This window comes from Tauraco erythrolophus, chromosome 10 (genome assembly GCF_009769465.1).
Source record: "Tauraco erythrolophus isolate bTauEry1 chromosome 10, bTauEry1.pri, whole genome shotgun sequence".
NCBI lineage: Eukaryota > Metazoa > Chordata > Aves > Musophagiformes > Musophagidae > Tauraco > Tauraco erythrolophus.
In genome coordinates this window covers 31,451,445-31,468,729 of record NC_141474.1, presented here as the reverse complement: position 1 = coordinate 31,468,729, position 17,285 = coordinate 31,451,445, and the positions used below count along the sequence as shown (strand labels likewise).

The window sequence follows — 17,285 nt, the reverse complement described above, 5'->3', positions numbered from 1 at the left end:
TTTATTCTCCGTAGATCTGCATGCTTTACTAGAACTCCAGTCTCATCATGCTCATTTTAAAGGCAGGGAAACCATGCCACAGAGATGCAAAAAGTGATTAAGGGTCATTCACAGCGAGGCAAAACCAGGGAAGACTGCAGCTCTATCCCATTTGAGTTTACTCTGCTCTCCTGTTTTTCTCTACCGGCATACAGAAAATAAGATTACTCCTCATTAAACTCACGAGGTTACATTAAAGAGGTGAACATGTTTTTGCTTCACTTTGTAAATTCTCTTGGCTGTCTTGAAGGGATATACATTCCCCACCACTACTGCTACAGGGTTAGGTAAATACTTTGCAGACCAATAGCATAAATGTGAAATACACCACTGTTCTTATTAACATTTATGTAATAATCTAGGGCTGAAATTGGCTATCATTGAGTTGACCTCAGATCTTTGACACAAATGCCTATTTGAAGCACCTGGCACTAGGCTGTAAGCATCCACACCCAGAACTGCTTTGTCCGGGCTTGCAGTTTTGCCAGCCACACACCTTTCCCTACACTGACTGCAAGGAACGCAGTAACTGGAAAACATCAGCACAAAACATGCTTAGATAGAACAAGGCTACGTTGTACCCTTAGCTCTTACCACGCACGTGCTTAACCTCTCTCACATGACTTACCTGAGTCCACAGCCGCCGTTCCTAGCTGAACAGAAGCCTCTGCAAATATGTGCAGGCTGCAGCTGGTACCCACATCTTTGAATACCACACAGTCATTTTTGGAATGTCTTTCTAGTTGTGATCCCTGGAAAAAAAAAAAAAAAGTAAATTTTTTTTTTAAATCTGAATTTCAATTAGTAACCGTCACAGCCTTAGGCCTTTGCTTTATTACTCTCTTTTTATCCTAAAAAGTCTTCCTTGATCTCATGGACTTGTTCCTAATACATTCAAACGTTATGGCTTTTTATATGTTTCGTATGTTCCCAACAGACCGTGTAAACAGTCCTGGGAGCTGACCAACATCTGCCAAATGCACCGCTGGCTGTTCGTGCAGCACCTCCTCTAGCATACATGTGACCAGTGCTCCTGAGCCCATGGCAAAAAGCACCACCTCAGGTTGGGATCAGTACTGATTCCAGACTAAATGTTCCATCTGGGCTTCCTTCTGAAATAAGGGAACATATAGGCACTGCAGTGTTGGCCACTGCATATGATTTTTGCAGAAGAAAAGAGGAAAGCACAGCAATTATAAGGGGCTGAGTATCCTGGTTCTTCTCTTATGGAAGCCCTAAGGGGCTGCTGTGGACAAGACCAGGACATTCCCATCCTGTGAGGTGACATGGCTGCCTGAACCAGTAAGGAGCAGCTGTGCAGTCGCTGTGTGGTACGCCAGCTGTGATCAGACATCAGGTTGGTTATTATTAATTAGATGGGATGGAGGAAGAGTAGTAGTTTAGTAGCATCTTCTCCAAAACTGAAGTCTTGAACTCTGCTGGTGCTTTCAGGTATTGTCCTACCCAGGCTGTGCCCTTTCCTCCCTACAATGCCTTCCTTGGCTGTTTGGCAACCCTAACTGCTCCCACACCATGACTCCAACACAATGACTGTCATCCAGAGAGAATGTTTCCATTTGAATTACATGAGCAGGCACTCTGTAAACTTCCCCACAGGCTCCGCCACTATAATCCCTGGGAAGAAGCAACCTGCAGGACCTACTTTCGCTGTTCCACACTTTCTCTGTTTATTGCTACTACTGTCAGAAACATTACTGGAATTCAGACAGGTGTCCTCACATCTGCCAGCAACCAGCCTCTGGTGACATTCAACAACAGAAACTTGCCGTGCGTGCCCAAGCCCAAGCCCCCAGCACACAGAAGGAAAGCCTGGTTGCTTGCTGGAAATCCCCGTGGTACTTTGCACGAGGCAGTTTTGGTCTCACGCAGACTTGCTTCCTTTCCTTCTCCTGTTGTAAGCACTGCTTTATCCCAGGTTGCCAGGAGCCCACTGTTCCAACAGCTGCTAGAATAGAGTGAGGTGTCAACTTTGACAGGATGCCAGATTGTTTATTAATTAAAAATCCAAGCATTTTCTATCTGTCCTGAGACCCTAAATTAAAACTGAGCTACTTTACCACGGCATCTGAATAGTTAAATCTAGTTACTCCGAGGCTTTCGGTCACAACTGGCAACCATAAATCAATGTGTTTTGCTGCCACGACTTACCTTAACGCACGTGTATTGAAACGTCAAAATGCCAGAAAGCTAACTTCAGTTCTTCACAGCGAACCTGCACCTCAGCAATGCCTGAGCAAACGCACGTTTCCAGTGGGATCTTTGTCCCCAGACACAGTAAATATCTTTTCAAAAGTGTTCCGCTACCTCCCCACCGCTCAGCTTCTATCTGTACGGTAAATTTGTTCATGCTGCCAGCTCACAATGCTGAATGCAGCCGTCTGCTTCCCATATGCCACACGTCCTCCAGTGCCTCCTCTACTCCTTACCTTCACTCTTTGGGCTCCCACTGTGGATCAACTGCTATTCTGCCAGCCTTCTTTGCACGTAGAGGATTTTTCCGACTGTAAGCGCCACAGGACAGGAACTTTTCCCAATTCTCTATTTTTTGGAGCACTGGCTACCCTATGGTGTAGAAATAATGAACACAGAGACATTAGTGGTGTAACATTTAGATTTGTAACATCCTAAAAAGCATGGGGAGCAAGGCCCCAGGGTTACTTTCAGACTCATCTCTAGACAACATAGTTAACTTCTATCTGGTCAGGTTTTTGAAACAAAATCATACAATACACACAGTTGTTGGAGTAAAAAAAAATATAGTTCACTACTTATTTGAAAATATATTTATGAGCACTTGCAGTGATCACTGAAATCCTCTATAAAGCCAGCTGGGAATAGGCAAAAGAATAGTGAGAAATGTAGTATAACTAACTGTTGGGTAAAGAGGGAATCATCCTATCTACTTTAAAGACAATCATATCAAATCTTTCATTCATATGTTGCTGCACATAAGCATCCAGGGTTTAAATTGCTCAGACAGCATTCCTAAGAAAAGCGAAAATGTTTTTAGTGGTTCCTCCCTTAGTTCTGCAGTCTTTCACTGTGTTTACAGCCAGTGTTGCTGTCCTGCCCGAAAGGTAACCCAACAGGTCTTGCAAAGTCTTCTAACTTTGCCCCACCTCCATCATTCACAATCTTGTCTCTCTAACCTACTCATTTTCCTCCATTCCACAAACTATTAGTTTCAAAGAAATTCAGAGATTAATTAAAATGATTGGTGGGATGAGTAGGTGAGGGGGACAGGCTAAAGGGCTTGACAAGAAGAAAGATGAAAAGGACTAAATGCGTATAGCTTGGTTATGCGATGACTAATTGAGGGTGGAGGAGATGGACATGATATTCATTTACAAGTGCCTATAGTTCTGCGGGAGCACTTCTCATGTGCCAGCTGAAGACTAGCTGAAAACTGGCTTTCAGTCGTGTTGTACAGATCTGGTGCCAGGGCTCTTCGCTTCAAGCTGAGTCCCGCTCTTCCCCCAGCCTAGGCACTCCCATCCCTCCCTTGCACCCTCAAATATATATTTTTTTTTTCATTTCAGCTCAGCTTTCAGCCAGATTCAATTCTTGGATCTCTACCTGGCTGCACAGGGGCAAAGAGCAAAAGGAGAGGCCACGGAAGCCGGGGGTGGACGAGGTGGCACCTCTTTGCCACACCTCTGCTGCGTGGCAGACTCAGGTGGACTTGAACCGACTACGAAAACACACCTTCAGGAACCAGGGAGCAACTGGGAGCAGGAGCACCTGTGAATTATTATACTTCCACTTAGCCTAAGGAAACTCTATTTCTTGTGCCCTCTTGCTCCCAGCTTCTTTACATACTCTGATGTAGTAAATAAAAGAAAAATACTTGCTCCTTCCGACTCTTCAAACTCTTTTCTACCTCAGCTGGGGAAACCTGTTCTATAGTAACTCCTTAAGCAAGTAAAAAGCAGTATGAGAAGATCCAGTAATTCCCACTTTTATTCACTCCATGCAGAGGTGAAGCAGGATATCACATTAGAAAGCATGAAGTGAGTAAAAAAAAAAATAAATAAAAAGAAAAAACCTTATGTAATAAAAATATTGTTGTCTATATAATAAAAATATTGTTGAACCATCTCTGGTAAGGGGAAAAAGCAAGATGGTGTAATAGATCTAAGTTTAAAGAAAAACTGTATGGCAACAAGCATTTTCTTTCTGTGAGCACTGTTTCCAATATAAAAGAGCAGAAACTATGATTTATCCTTTTTTCTTTTTTTTTAAATTTTTTTTTCAAATGGTCTAGAAGTAAGCCAAAAGCATTTCTGATGCAGGACCGAAACAAAACAACGAATCCATTTATGCCTGGACACCAAATATAATTTAGACAGATGTGGTATGTATAAGAAATTTTAATTTGTCCCTGAAAAGCCATTTAATTATTCAGATTATCTGATTGCCTCAGTCAGCCTTGTATTGATTGATTAGAGAACTTTATAAATCAAAATCTGCACTTCTGCTGCTCCAAGCACCTGCCTCTCACAGCAACAGAGATACATAGTTCATTTCCAGTCCCCGCCCTAAACAAGTTAGTTCATCGAGACACGTAAATGGTTATGGTTTATAAATGGGCCGGGAAGAGTTTTTTCATACTACTGAAGGAATATTTACCTAAGGACACCAGGAAAGGGGGAAAAAAGCCCTACAGTAATAGCTGTCTTTGATTTCAGAGCTCTCCTGCTACGCACAACTTTTATGACCAGCTTGACTGTCTGTTGCCAGCCTGGACCAAATAACCTCTAAGCGAGCAGCAATTAACATAATGAGTGGACTGATGGGTGTCCCCCATAGCTACAGGCCTCAGTAGCAACACGTCTCCGGCAAACTGGAATGTCTAGTCCTGAAATTCCACCTCTGTAAAAGGAAGGAAGTAGAAAACTAAAATGGGTGAGGGATTAAAAAAAAAAAAAAGAAATTAAATGAGTTTAAATTAATATCCCTAACCTGCTCCTACACTCACTGAAGCTAATGAAAAACTTGCAGTGATATCTGTGGGGCTCGACTGGGCAGACTCTAAAGGCAGAGTTTCTCAGATTATACACATATTTATCAGAGTGGTTAAGGCTACGCTGACCACCTTCCCTGTAGTCTGAACTTGGCTTTCTACGACAAAAGGAACATGTGGAAAAAAACACCGAAAGATAAAAGAAAATTCTAACAAATTAAATATCTCAATAATTAATCAGAACAAACTTAATTAGTAGTTATTAGTCTATACAGAAAACTGACTAAACAATATTATTTGCACGGCTTCCTATGTAAACCAAACCAGAAAAAAAACCCTTTTTAGCTTAATTTTAAAATAATTCTTATTTCACACAGCAAACTACTTAAAATTCATGTCTTGCATTTCCCCAGAATTTCTTCCTTGCACGGACAAGCCCTCCATACACGTCAAAACTGCACGCCGACACAACAGAGATCGCTTATGGACTATCTCAGGGAGTTTTAACACAGCAAGGACTGCCACAGCAGGTCCGACTAGATGCCCTGTTTCTGAGGGAAGCCAGGAGCGGGTACCTGGAGAGGCACACAAAACCAGGGCACAGCACTTTTGCCTTGGGATGCTCTCCCAGGCACAAGCTGTTTGCAGCTTTGGGATTTCCAGAGCCAGAGATGCACTGCGCTCAATAGCCCTCAAGTGATTTCTCTTCTGTGAATTCATCTGATCACTCCTAATTCCCTCAGTTCACACAGCGCTCTTGCTGAGGAATCCACAGCTTAAGTACAATTCTGTGAAGACATTTCTCTGTTTGTTCTGAACCTCTCAGTTTCTTTTGATGCCCCTTGGTTCATGTGCCAGAAGAGTCAGTCGCTGTCTTCTATATATCTTGTACGTAAAGATTTAAAAGGAATTAAACAACTGCTTCGAGCATTCGCTGCATTAATAAATTCCAGAGATTTTCTCATGCACATACAGTAACTTACTGCTGTTTGGCAAAATTATTTGCAGCTGAAGACAGAGCAGCAGTTGAGTAGTTTGAGTTACCTGCAACACAGAGCGACACTGCCTACGTGGAGGTTGTGTGTACACCAACAGCACGCAGCAAGCCCCCCGTGCCTGGCCACAACTTCATATTTTGTGCCACGGACCGTTCACACCAATGTACAAAGAAGTGTATGTATTATTTGTGTAATTCCAGCTAGCATACAAAGTAACACCAGTGCCCACCATGTGGTCAAATGAACACAGTGGCTGAAGTCAGGTGGGAACACCAGGGGAAAACGGAGGAAAAAAAAAAAAGTCAACAACTTCAAACAGGAGAACGAGACCTTCACTTTTCCTTCACAGGTGCTTGCTTTTCTGTTTGCTTCATTGTTGCTTCCTATATTGTAACTGGTAATTATGTCATTACATCTAGGAAAAAAGAGCACTGGAGAACTTGAAAGTGTATTTTCAAACCTAGCCATAAGTTTGTCAGCTTCAGGTATCGTAAAAAGTGATTGCACCTGACATACCAAGTTCTTCACCGACCTAAAAAGCTGGACCACCCTGTAACAGCAGGTAACAGCTTTGTGTCGCAAGCTCAGGAGCGCTTGTTGCACTGTTGGCAACACAATACAACAGTACAGCCCTTCAGTCCCTGTCCCACCCCGGACTGTCACTACCTGCCCTGGAACAGCTACTGCACCTCACTCCAGAGGCAGCCTGTCAGCACCCACAAATTCATGCCTCCCAGAGAGAAGGGTGTGCATGGGGTAAGGTGAAGAGGGGAAAGGGAAGGAAAAATGAATGCAGGTAGTAGGGCACACCCTTTTAGGAGAGATATGTGCTATACAGATGCACGCCGCGTTCATCACAGAGCAGTTACAGCACAGCAGAGATCACCCATCTGTTGCTCCGCGGTGAACATGCCAGCACGGACTTTTCTCCTCGACTTGGGCCCTTCAACTGCAGCCTTTATTTTCCCTGCCGCCTAACCTGTACTTCCACAGCAATACTAGGGCACTCTTTCTAAAATTAGACCGCCGCTGTCCCCTCCCCTTGGAGGACAAGTTCAGAGAAACCCATCTGGAACCAGTTTTTTTCCTCTCAGGCTTTATTTCCCCTTTCTTATCCTGGCACGTTGTTGAGAGCGGGAATTGCCATTCCCAATGGCTGTAATCGCACATCCGTGCCCTCGCGTACACCCCCACAGCGATCAGGCGGTATCGGACGAAACCCGCGTCACCAGCCCCGCGGCTCCCACCGCCCGGGCGGAGGGGAGAGGCGGGGCGGCCCGCAGGGCCCGGGGGCCATCAGCCGCGCAGGAGGACGGCCGAGCGCGTTGGCGGCGCTTCGGGAGCCGGGACGCCCTTCCCGCTCGGCGGGGCTCCCCGGAGAGCTGCCGGCCCCGGCTCGAAGGCGGGCGAGACCTCGGCGACCGCCAGCGCCAGGCACGCCCGGCCGGCGGGGCGGGGCGCGGAGGGGAGGGGGGGCGCAAGGCCCCTCGGCAGGGCGGGCACGTCCTCGGCGGGGAGCGCCGCGGGGGCGGGGGCCGCCCCGCGGCGGTCAGTGCCCGCCCTGGCCCCGCGCGCGGCCGCCGCCGCCAGGGCACCACCCCCGGCGCTGCCTGGAAGCCGCACGGGCGGCGGGACGGCGGCGCGGAGGGGAAATCACGTGAGGCCTCCCCCGAAGCGCCACCTGAAGGGCCGTACCACCGGCAACGGGGGGACGGGGGGGGAGGCCGCGGGGAGCGACAGGCCGAAACCCGCCGGGGCGAGGCGAGGCGGAGCCTGCAGCCCGCCGCAGGGACCGGCCGAAAAAAAACAAACACCCGGTCGCGAAAGCGAACAAGGAGAGAGGACGGTTGGCGGGCGAGGGCCGCGCGGCGCCCCCGCCCCGCCGGCGGGCGGGTGGTTCGTGGCCGTTGAGGAGGCGCCGGCGGCGGCCAACCCCGCGCGCGCTCGGGACGCGGTAACCAGATATTCAAAAACAATACGTCAGCCCACAATGCCCCGAACCGCCGCCAGCATTACCTCATCCCACAAGGCCCCGCGCCGGCGGGGAGAAGCTTCTAGGGGCGGGGTGGCCATGGCGACCGGCTGATATGCACCGAGCCGGGCCAGCGGCCCGCCTCCCCCGGGAGAGGCGGCGGCAGCCAATGGGGAGCCCGCGGGGTGACATCATGGGCTATTTTTAGCGGGCTCCCGGTCGCTGATAAGTGAAGGGCTCCACGCCGGGAGCGGGCTCAGAGCGCGGGGCGGGCGGGCGGCAGCGCGACTCCGGCCGCCGGGTGGAGGCGAGCGGCGCGGCACAGCGCGGGCACGCAGCAGCGCAGAGCCGGGGAGGGCGGCAGGAAGGCGGGGAAAAGTTCTCGCGGCAACTTGTGGCAGCGGAGCGGCGTCCCGGCCCCGCGGCGGCAGCAGCAGCAGCAGCAGGGCGGCGAGGCGCCCCGGCGAAGCTCCGCTCCCCGCCGCCCCGCCAGGCCGGGCGGACGTTCAGCGCGGCGGCGCCAGGGACGGCGGGCCCGGCCCGCGCCGCAGGACCCTCCGCGCCCCGGCGAGAAGTAAGGCTCTGCTTTTCCTTTGCCCCCTCCCTGCGCCGCCGGGAGGGTTGGGGTGGCCGCGCGGAGCGGGGCGCAAGCGGCGGCCGGGCAGCTTCTCCGCGCTGCCGCAGCTCCCGGCGCCACTCCGCGGACTGTGTTCTATGAGTGCAAAGATGGAGCCTACTTTCTACGAGGATGCCCTGAACGCCAGCTTCGTGCCGCCGGAGAGCGGCGGGTATGGATATAATAACGCCAAAGTGCTGAAGCAGAACATGACGCTGAACCTGTCCGACCCATCCAGCAACCTGAAGCCGCACCTGAGGAACAAGAACGCCGACATCCTCACATCCCCCGACGTGGGACTCCTGAAACTGGCCTCGCCTGAACTGGAGCGGCTCATCATCCAGTCCAGCAACGGGTTAATCACCACCACGCCGACCCCGACGCAGTTCCTCTGCCCCAAAAACGTTACCGACGAGCAGGAGGGGTTCGCGGAAGGCTTTGTGAGAGCCCTGGCGGAACTGCACAACCAGAACACCATGCCCAGCGTTACCTCCGCCGCTCAGCCTGTGAACAGCGGCATGGCACCTGTGTCCTCCATGGCCGGCAGCAGTAGTTTCAACGCGAGTTTGCACAGCGAGCCCCCGGTGTACGCCAATCTCAGCAACTTCAACCCCAACGCGCTCAACTCTGCACCCAGCTACAACGCAAGCAACATGGGCTATGCCCCTCAGCATCACATAAACCCCCAGATGCCCGTGCAGCATCCCCGGCTTCAGGCTCTGAAGGAAGAGCCTCAGACTGTACCCGAAATGCCAGGGGAAACTCCTCCCCTGTCCCCCATCGACATGGAGTCACAGGAGAGAATCAAAGCCGAGAGAAAACGCATGAGAAACAGAATCGCAGCATCCAAATGCCGGAAAAGGAAGTTGGAAAGGATTGCCAGGTTGGAAGAAAAAGTGAAAACTTTGAAAGCCCAGAACTCAGAGCTGGCATCCACTGCCAACATGCTCAGAGAACAGGTTGCACAGCTTAAGCAGAAGGTCATGAACCATGTCAACAGCGGGTGCCAGCTAATGCTAACACAACAGTTGCAAACGTTTTGAAGAGACTGTCTTAAGTGAGAACTGTGATATTGTGGTATAACTAAAAAAAAAAACACCCCAAAAGTGGCAGATGCATAAAGCTAATGGGGAAAGCTGAAAGGCTGAGTCCTGCCTGCGCTCTGCAAAGCGCATGTGTGGAAAGACTGGCAAGCCTTCAGCTGGAGTTAGTAGCCAAGCGGCCAGCAGCGCTCCGAGGAGTGCTGTTCCTGCTAAGACGAGACGCCAGATCTTTGTTTAACATTGACCAAGACCTGCATGGACCTAACCTTCGATGATCATTCAGTATTAAAGGTTAAACTGCAATAGAAACTGTAGATTGCTTTATGTAGTATTACTTAAGAAAAAAAAAGTGGGAGGGAGGTTTGTGGGAGGCTGATAAACAAAAAAACTATTCTGCCTGCCTTCAAGTAAATTGTGTATGTACATATCTTTTTTTATTTTATTTTATGAAAGTTGATTAATGTCAATAAACTACTTCATGACTTTGTAAGTTATTTTTATGTTGTTTATTTGGGCACTGCCCAGTATTGTTTGTAAATAAGAGGCTTTTTTTTTTAGCACTCTGAGTTTACCATTTGTAATAAAGTATAATTTTTTTAATGTTTCTGTTTCTGGAAAAAATCTAGAAGGTTCTATTATATTTAAGAAAAATAAAATAATTAAAATGCATTTCCCCCTCACACTTTTGCATTTTTGATAGTACCTGAGTTGGGAAAATGCCCTTTATGCCGAACTCTAAAGGCTACGGATTATGTGAGACTTACTCCGTAACTACAGGCATGTCCTGGAGAATGTGTGAGGAGGAGAGGGAGAAGCTCGGTTCTGATCAAAAAATTAATGCAGTTTTTTGAGTAGTCCTGGTGTTGGAATTCGCAATTGTAACCTGACTTGCTTGCCTGCTGTATTCTGGTGGCCCAGTTCAGACAGCCAGCTTCAAGCAGGTTGTAGAGTGGTAGAAAGTCAGTGTATAAAATGCTCCATAATTGGAGCAACTGACTACTTGATCTGACATGCTTTTTAATAAATTAATGCCCTCAAGAATAGAAGGCAAAAAAAAAAAAAAACCCACCAAAACCCAAAATGTGGGCTCTGGACCAAAAATAGAAATATTCACCTTTAATCCTGTGTTCCTTCCCAGGCAGGAGGTGATCCTGGTTTGTTTATGTTTATGACAATGCTGTTGTCCACAGTAAAATAACTTTATAACCCTTTCCCCATCTCAAAATCCTTTCCCTTTTGGATGTTACTATGGGTTCTAAACTTTGTAGCAATAGAAAAGCCAGGAAAACCAAACCCAGTGGGAAAGGAAAAGAGCAACTTGTTGAAAAACAGCAACTCCTGTTGTTTTGTTTTCAGCAACTTGCTCAAAGTAGCAACTTCTCTGGCACTTCCCATATATTTTTTAATAATCTTAGTTTTTATGACAATATAAATATATACCTGAGAAACATGCTACTGAACTCATTGGGGCAAAGTATTGGGGGGGGAGAAATGACAATTATAGCAGGATTTTCAACACTGTACCCTATTCATATGGTTTAATAAGCATGTATTTGCAGGGAGACCAGATGTTGTCCTGCTTGCTGCTGAAAGCCAAACTTCTAAGAGGAAATAGATGCTATCGAAAGATAGCCAGAAAATATTAGAAATTCATTATTAGCAAATGCTAATTTTTTAGAGCAGGCAGTCTTAAAAATGTCTTTTTTCCTTAAAATAGGAGTAAGCATCATTTTAACTGAAGCGACAGTCTTGTTTAAGGTCACTTCCCAAGATGACTAGATAATTGGATATATATATATACCTTCACTGTTATCAAAATGATACCCTGAAACTTGCAACTACTGTGGGCCAGTTCCTTACTGGAAGCATAGAAGTATCTTTCCTCTAACTTTTTTTCCTCCACGTTATACGCATTATATCATATGAGGGGTTATTTTAATGTTCAAAATGTGAAAATACGGCAATCTCCTTCCACATCATAATTCCAGTGTCAAGGTAGGCACTGTTTCGATGGTGTTTGCTGCTGTCAGAGGAATACAATTGTAATAACATCAACCAAACAAAGGGTTACTAGGAGGATACTGGAGTTTGCCAAGAGTACATTTTGCTGATGTCAGCAACCCGGAAGGTAAGTTGATTTTGACCATATGTAGGAATAGACAGCGGAGGGATAATACACAGCACTGCTGGGTGTGGTTTTACAGGGATTTAGCAAGTGCCAACTAGCAAAATAAGCAGGGCAAGGAGATTAATTACATGCAAAGGTGCATGCTTAACTCTCAGCAGTGCTGGGTTATGGAATAGATGTTACTAGCAAGCGTTTTGCTTAATCACCTAATTACGTAAAAAATAAATACATTATATAAAATACTATGTTAATTAAATACAGCTGAGTGACAGTCTGCTCCACCCTGTCCTAATACGCACACAGAGACATTTAGCACTGCAGTTCTGTGTTTTCTCTCTCAAGGACGACGTTCTGTAGCACAGGCAAAGAAGTTCCTGAGTAATGGCACTGCTCACTAAGCGGGCATCGCCTGGTCTCGGAGACACGAGTTACTTGGTCCAGCTCAGGAGGTACTGATGTCCAGTCAGAGAATCTACCATAAAGCAAGGTGGGTTTGAGGGCCAGTTACGCCATTTTACAAGGAGAAGAGGGCTGCTTTAGATGAACCCTTTCTCTGGTCCCACATCCCACTAGAGGATCAGGCCTAACACAGGGCAAAGTAAGTTTATATTCCCTCCACGTTGTCTGTTTTGGAAACAGTGTGGTGAGCTAGGAGCCTGTTGCTATCTGGTTCACTTCAGCACAGATAAAAACTCATCACTCTTAGTACATTATTAGATTATCCGGTGATCAATACGTATGACTGTAACGAAAGACACGCATTTGTATGTGGTGAAATGCAAAGTTTTAACACTGACTTATTTAGCTGCCGAGATGAACGTTGCCTGATGCATTTTGTGCCTTACTTCTGTAAGGAATAGCCAGTTCTCTTTGAGATTCAGAGAGAAACTCTCTTTTTGTTGCCCCAGCTGTACTCACAAGGGAATATTTTGCAAATAACAGCATTGTGAACATGTATTTTGTTTGGCTGTGAGTGTTGTCAACGGATTCAGGAAGTGAAGTCAGAAAAAGGCAGGGTTTCAAACAGGGCAGGCTGCACAGAAATGCCTAGGCAAGGAGCCGCTAATCAGAACAACATGTTTGGGACACAGGAATATTGATTAGAATTTCAGTCTGCACTAAAACCAACAAACCCCTCACACTTCCATCCCATGAACCGAAGGGAGCTACAAGGGGGTTTGACCATGATTACTCACTGAATAATTTTCAATCCGAAGTGCTTGTCATTACAGAAATAACAGCCATCCAACTTCTTCTACAGTGGGAATGAGTTATGTACCAACCAGTTTCAATCTCAGAACACAGTCGCAGTTACTAACAGAGTCCCAATCCTTCAACTGTCTACGTCTCTGTAGGCCTAAAAAATACTGACCTCAAAACATGGCACTTCAAACACCAGTGTAAGGCAGCACGTGCCCATTTAACAATGAAGTACGGCAACCAAGAGCGGTCGCCTTCGCTATCTTTCCATTTTATAGGAGGCTGTCAAGCCATACAGACAATATCCCTTCAAACCCATGTGCAAAACGACCGACAGTTTTGTCCCATGCAGAAGCATAAGAAATCCATTATAACAATCACTTTCTGAAAAAGTAAATAGGTCTTTCAATTAAGTACATTGCTGCACACACATTAATGATCTTATCTCCACAAGTCTGCAGGAAGCCAAGACTCTAACTTACAGACACGCAGGTTACGACATCACGTGTCTGCTATCACACAGCACGTACGGACACTGCACGGTGGAGTGTGGAGCCCGAACCAGCGGCGAAATTGGAAGTTATAGAGCTGGATCAGCACAGTGCCCTGCCTGAGTGAATAAGCCTGACCAAGGCTCTGGGGTTATTAGCCTGGGCAGCGTTCCTGAATAGACTGCGGAGGTGGATGGACCAGCTCAGGCTGGAACAAGCTCGGGCATCAGTGCAGTACACCACGGAGTGCGGTGTTCCATGGCCATGAGAAGTGCAAGGCAGAACTGAAAAAAAAAGAACACTTATCTTTAACATCAAGCCTAGTGCTTTCTCTGTTCTGCATCTCTTCCTCTCTACCCCTGTTCCCAAGACTTAGGTATAACAGCATAGGGTTACCCACATCAAGAAACTAAAACCAGTTCAGGCAAAGTTTGCTGTGTAGAAAAAAAAGGTTGCAAACATCATAAGCAAAGGCAAAATATTGCTAACAGGCAGATGGACAGCAAGGAAATAATATCTGAAATTACCATATACACAAACCCATTATGAAACAGATTATACCTTAGGAACATCTCCCATTAGCTTCAGGGACAGGGAAAAGGAAGGTAGTATTATCCTTTCAACTAAAGGAAAGGAAAATTCAAAATGTAGGTGGTTTGCTTCTTGAGAAGGTAATTCTTCCAGAGAAGTGCTTGCTCTTTAGAACTACACGCGCTGCCAACACCAGTGTCTGCACCCAAGGACAGGTGGCAATTCTAATCTGCATATATACATTATTGTTGACATGAACATTGTAATATATCCTCTGAAGAGACAATGGTGCTTCTTACAAAGAAAACTTGTAGAAAGCCATGATACAATTTGCCGTGAAAGCCTCTGATGACTTAAACAGTTCTAGAGTGGTTTTGCACAGCAGGGCCCTCTTTTCCAATTTTGCACATTATTCTTTGCAGTACGTTTTTGTTAAGGAACAATGGAACTACAAAAATCAAATTAGACGTTAATCACAGCCCATTCTGTCCTTAAATATTCTGAAATACTAGAAATACAGTTACAACAGGGAAGAATGAATTTTTAAAAAGTTAATTAAATATTGAAAGCACTGCTAATTTTCTTAGTTATTGAGTAACAACGGGCATTAGGGGAAAACAAAACAAAAAGCTAATTCAGAAAAATGAGTAAAGTGAATAACTTATTTTTGAAATCTCATACAGAACTCGATAGGTTATGACTGACCTGATTAATCCAAATCTCTCTAAAATACCTGAAAACTAAATCTGTACACAAAAATGGAACTAATTTTTCCTCAATCTGGAACTAAACTTTTCCTCGATCTCACCATTATTTTGCGTTTTGAGCCTTATATTCTCCAAGAAATCTTCAGGTTGATTCCTTAAACAAAAGGACCAGCGACTTGCTAGAACCTCCTCTGAACTGTGAACTTTGTTCCTTATTCTCTTTTAACTCAAAACCAAATCCTGTGAAACCTGGCAACGTAATACTAATGATGTGGGAAACAGGACACAATTCCAGCAGATGGAGCTCAAAAGCAAAGTCCTGGAACACGCTGCACAGCTCCCTGCAACAGGAGCCTTTGCTCAGAGGGAGTAGTAGCCACAAAAGTCTTCAGATGAAACCCGCTATCGTGCAAACGTACTGAAAAAAGATTCATTTTAACAGCTTCCCTGAATTCTTCAAATAATCACTGCAATGATCAGGGGGATCCTGCATCCCTTTAATCATGGAATAACCACAGTTATTTCAGAGGAAATTGCAAGTTCAAAACTAAGAGTCCAGGGCTATTTTTCTGAATTCCCATTCACAATGATGAACTAGTGGGTGTGACTTTAGATGGCTGCTGCTATCACGCTTTGTATGTCCCAGATAACAAGTCATGAAGACACGCAGGATGCAGGCACAATCCAGGGAATGCTGCTATTCCAACTCACGAAGCCATTCGCAGAGCACTCACATTGAACAGAGATCACTGAAGCTTTGAACCTCCACCAAACTGATTGCTGGTAGGTTTAAAAGCATGGCCTGGTGTCGCTGTCGGGCTGGGGACGGAGAGAAGAACGACACAGAATTCAGGTCCAGGAGAAAAAGCGCAATACAACGCCAGCAGCCGCAGCAGCCTTAGCAGCAGCGGCAGAAGCCTTTTATTAATTACAAATCCGTATATATATATAACATGGTTCACAAGGATGGCCAAGGCAATTGGTCGCTTGACCATCCACCTCCCAGAGTGATTGGCTAAATGCTACAACACCCATTTCAAAACAACTTTCCCGGTGTGCCATAAACAAGACTGCATAACAAGCTACAGGTGCAAGATAAAGTCTTAGTTTACAAAAACCTCAAACTGTTTCTCAGCTAGCCTGCATGGGAAAAAGAACTTTCACAGGATGCTGCAGTAGCTGGAAAATTTCTGCTTCTAGCCTTTTAGTATCCACAGCCTGGCACTACCAAAACTGGAGCCCACCTATTTATTCCAAGCGATGCAATTCTCAAAGGTGCTGACCTCTATGCAACTGCAAATCAAAAGAACGCTGGCAACTATGAAAAGCTCATTTTCATTTGTGTCCAAAAGTAATTTTCGAACTTTTAACAGTGGTAAAAATGGTGAGCTGCTTCATCTACCTTGCAAGCTCTGGTTATTGTTTTATTTTCACCTTGAGAAGTCAAACACAAAAAGTTCTTTTTTAAATGAAGCCATAACACTTTAAAGACACAGCTCAGGATCCATTCAGTTTAACTTCTGCCACCTCAGTAAGTTATCTGGGTTAGGAGGCACCACAGCTTCTCCTTATGGTTAACAGAAAAGCACAGGCCTCTTCGGAGAGCGATTTGGGTAAACTAAATCGCTAACTAGAAGTGTCTATGCCTCAGCAGTCTACTCTTTTTAACCTAGGTGCCCCTCTAGTCAGATGGGATGAAACCGGGGTGTAATGATGACCTGATTAGAATCAGGAGACACTTCCTTTTACTAAACAGCAAAGTTCTGCAAACATCCCCCATGTGTCAGTGATGAACAAATTTCCACACACAAAGTTTATTCTACTGCACTGTATACATAACATCACTCTTTTTCCCTATACAAACACTAAGGTATCCCCAAACATTAACTGTTCAGACCTCCTTACAAGGAGTCATTAAAACCAAGACTTACTATGAACCCACCAGTGGTGTCTCAGGGCCCCAGTCAAGATACGATCTTCATCGTGCTAAATAATCACCAAGTGTCTGACCCAAATACCTGAAGGGGAGAAAAAGAACTCAAATTCTCAAGGCAAAATCCATCTCTAGTTTTCTTGTTTGGCTTTGCTATCATACCGATTGTCTGTTCTCCCTGCTCCCTGACTGAACCAGATAAAGTATTTCTAAATATATATATATTCTAACTAGTTAAAAAAGTGCTTTTGTATGAAAAATTACATCAAAACGATGTAAAGCTATACAGTAAGTATAGCTGACTTGAGGACTGACAGTACAAGAGCTTACCGTTTAGTCTGCGACAAGATTACTGACCAAAGCTAGCCCCTGAAAAGTTCACAGCAGTTTCCCTCTTTAAATGATGGAACGCCAGCAGAAGTTAGTGGTCTTTGCCCAGGTTCCTTCTCCTCGAAGCAGCAATTTCTAACCAGTATCCTCCCAGCACAGCGCTGCAGGTAGCAGCACATCTTTCTGTAATTTCCCACTACATCAGTTTCCAGGGCTGCGATCTGGGAAAAAGCAGGCTGCTTTTCTCTGTGCAGATTTATCTGTGCTTTTAATACATTAGCTTGGTTAGAGACTTCGGAATTTTATTTCCCAC

The 17,285-nt window shown here is 45.9% G+C and overlaps 1 protein-coding gene and 1 long non-coding RNA gene across 2 annotated transcripts in view; one reads left to right on the top strand and one right to left on the bottom strand.

Annotated features, from left to right (window-relative positions):
- Positions 1-8,091, bottom strand: part of LOC147528206 (uncharacterized) — a 64,971-nt gene extending 56,880 nt beyond the window's left edge. Inside the window, exons 1-3 of the long non-coding RNA XR_015222368.1 lie at positions 8,038-8,091; positions 2,487-2,622; positions 668-791 (exon numbers count right to left, since the gene is read on the bottom strand). This is a non-coding gene — a long non-coding RNA (uncharacterized LOC147528206). The remainder of the gene's footprint in view (positions 1-667; positions 792-2,486; positions 2,623-8,037) is intronic.
- A 566-nt stretch (positions 8,092-8,657) lies between these two features.
- JUN (Jun proto-oncogene, AP-1 transcription factor subunit) lies at positions 8,658-10,423 on the top strand. The gene is made up of 2 exons (XM_009980206.2): positions 8,658-9,943; positions 10,353-10,423. Exon 1 carries the CDS (start codon positions 8,708-8,710, stop codon positions 9,650-9,652), a length of 945 nt encoding a protein of 314 aa, XP_009978508.2. The 5' UTR covers positions 8,658-8,707; the 3' UTR covers positions 9,653-9,943; positions 10,353-10,423.
- The last annotated feature ends 6,862 nt before the right edge of the window (positions 10,424-17,285 follow it).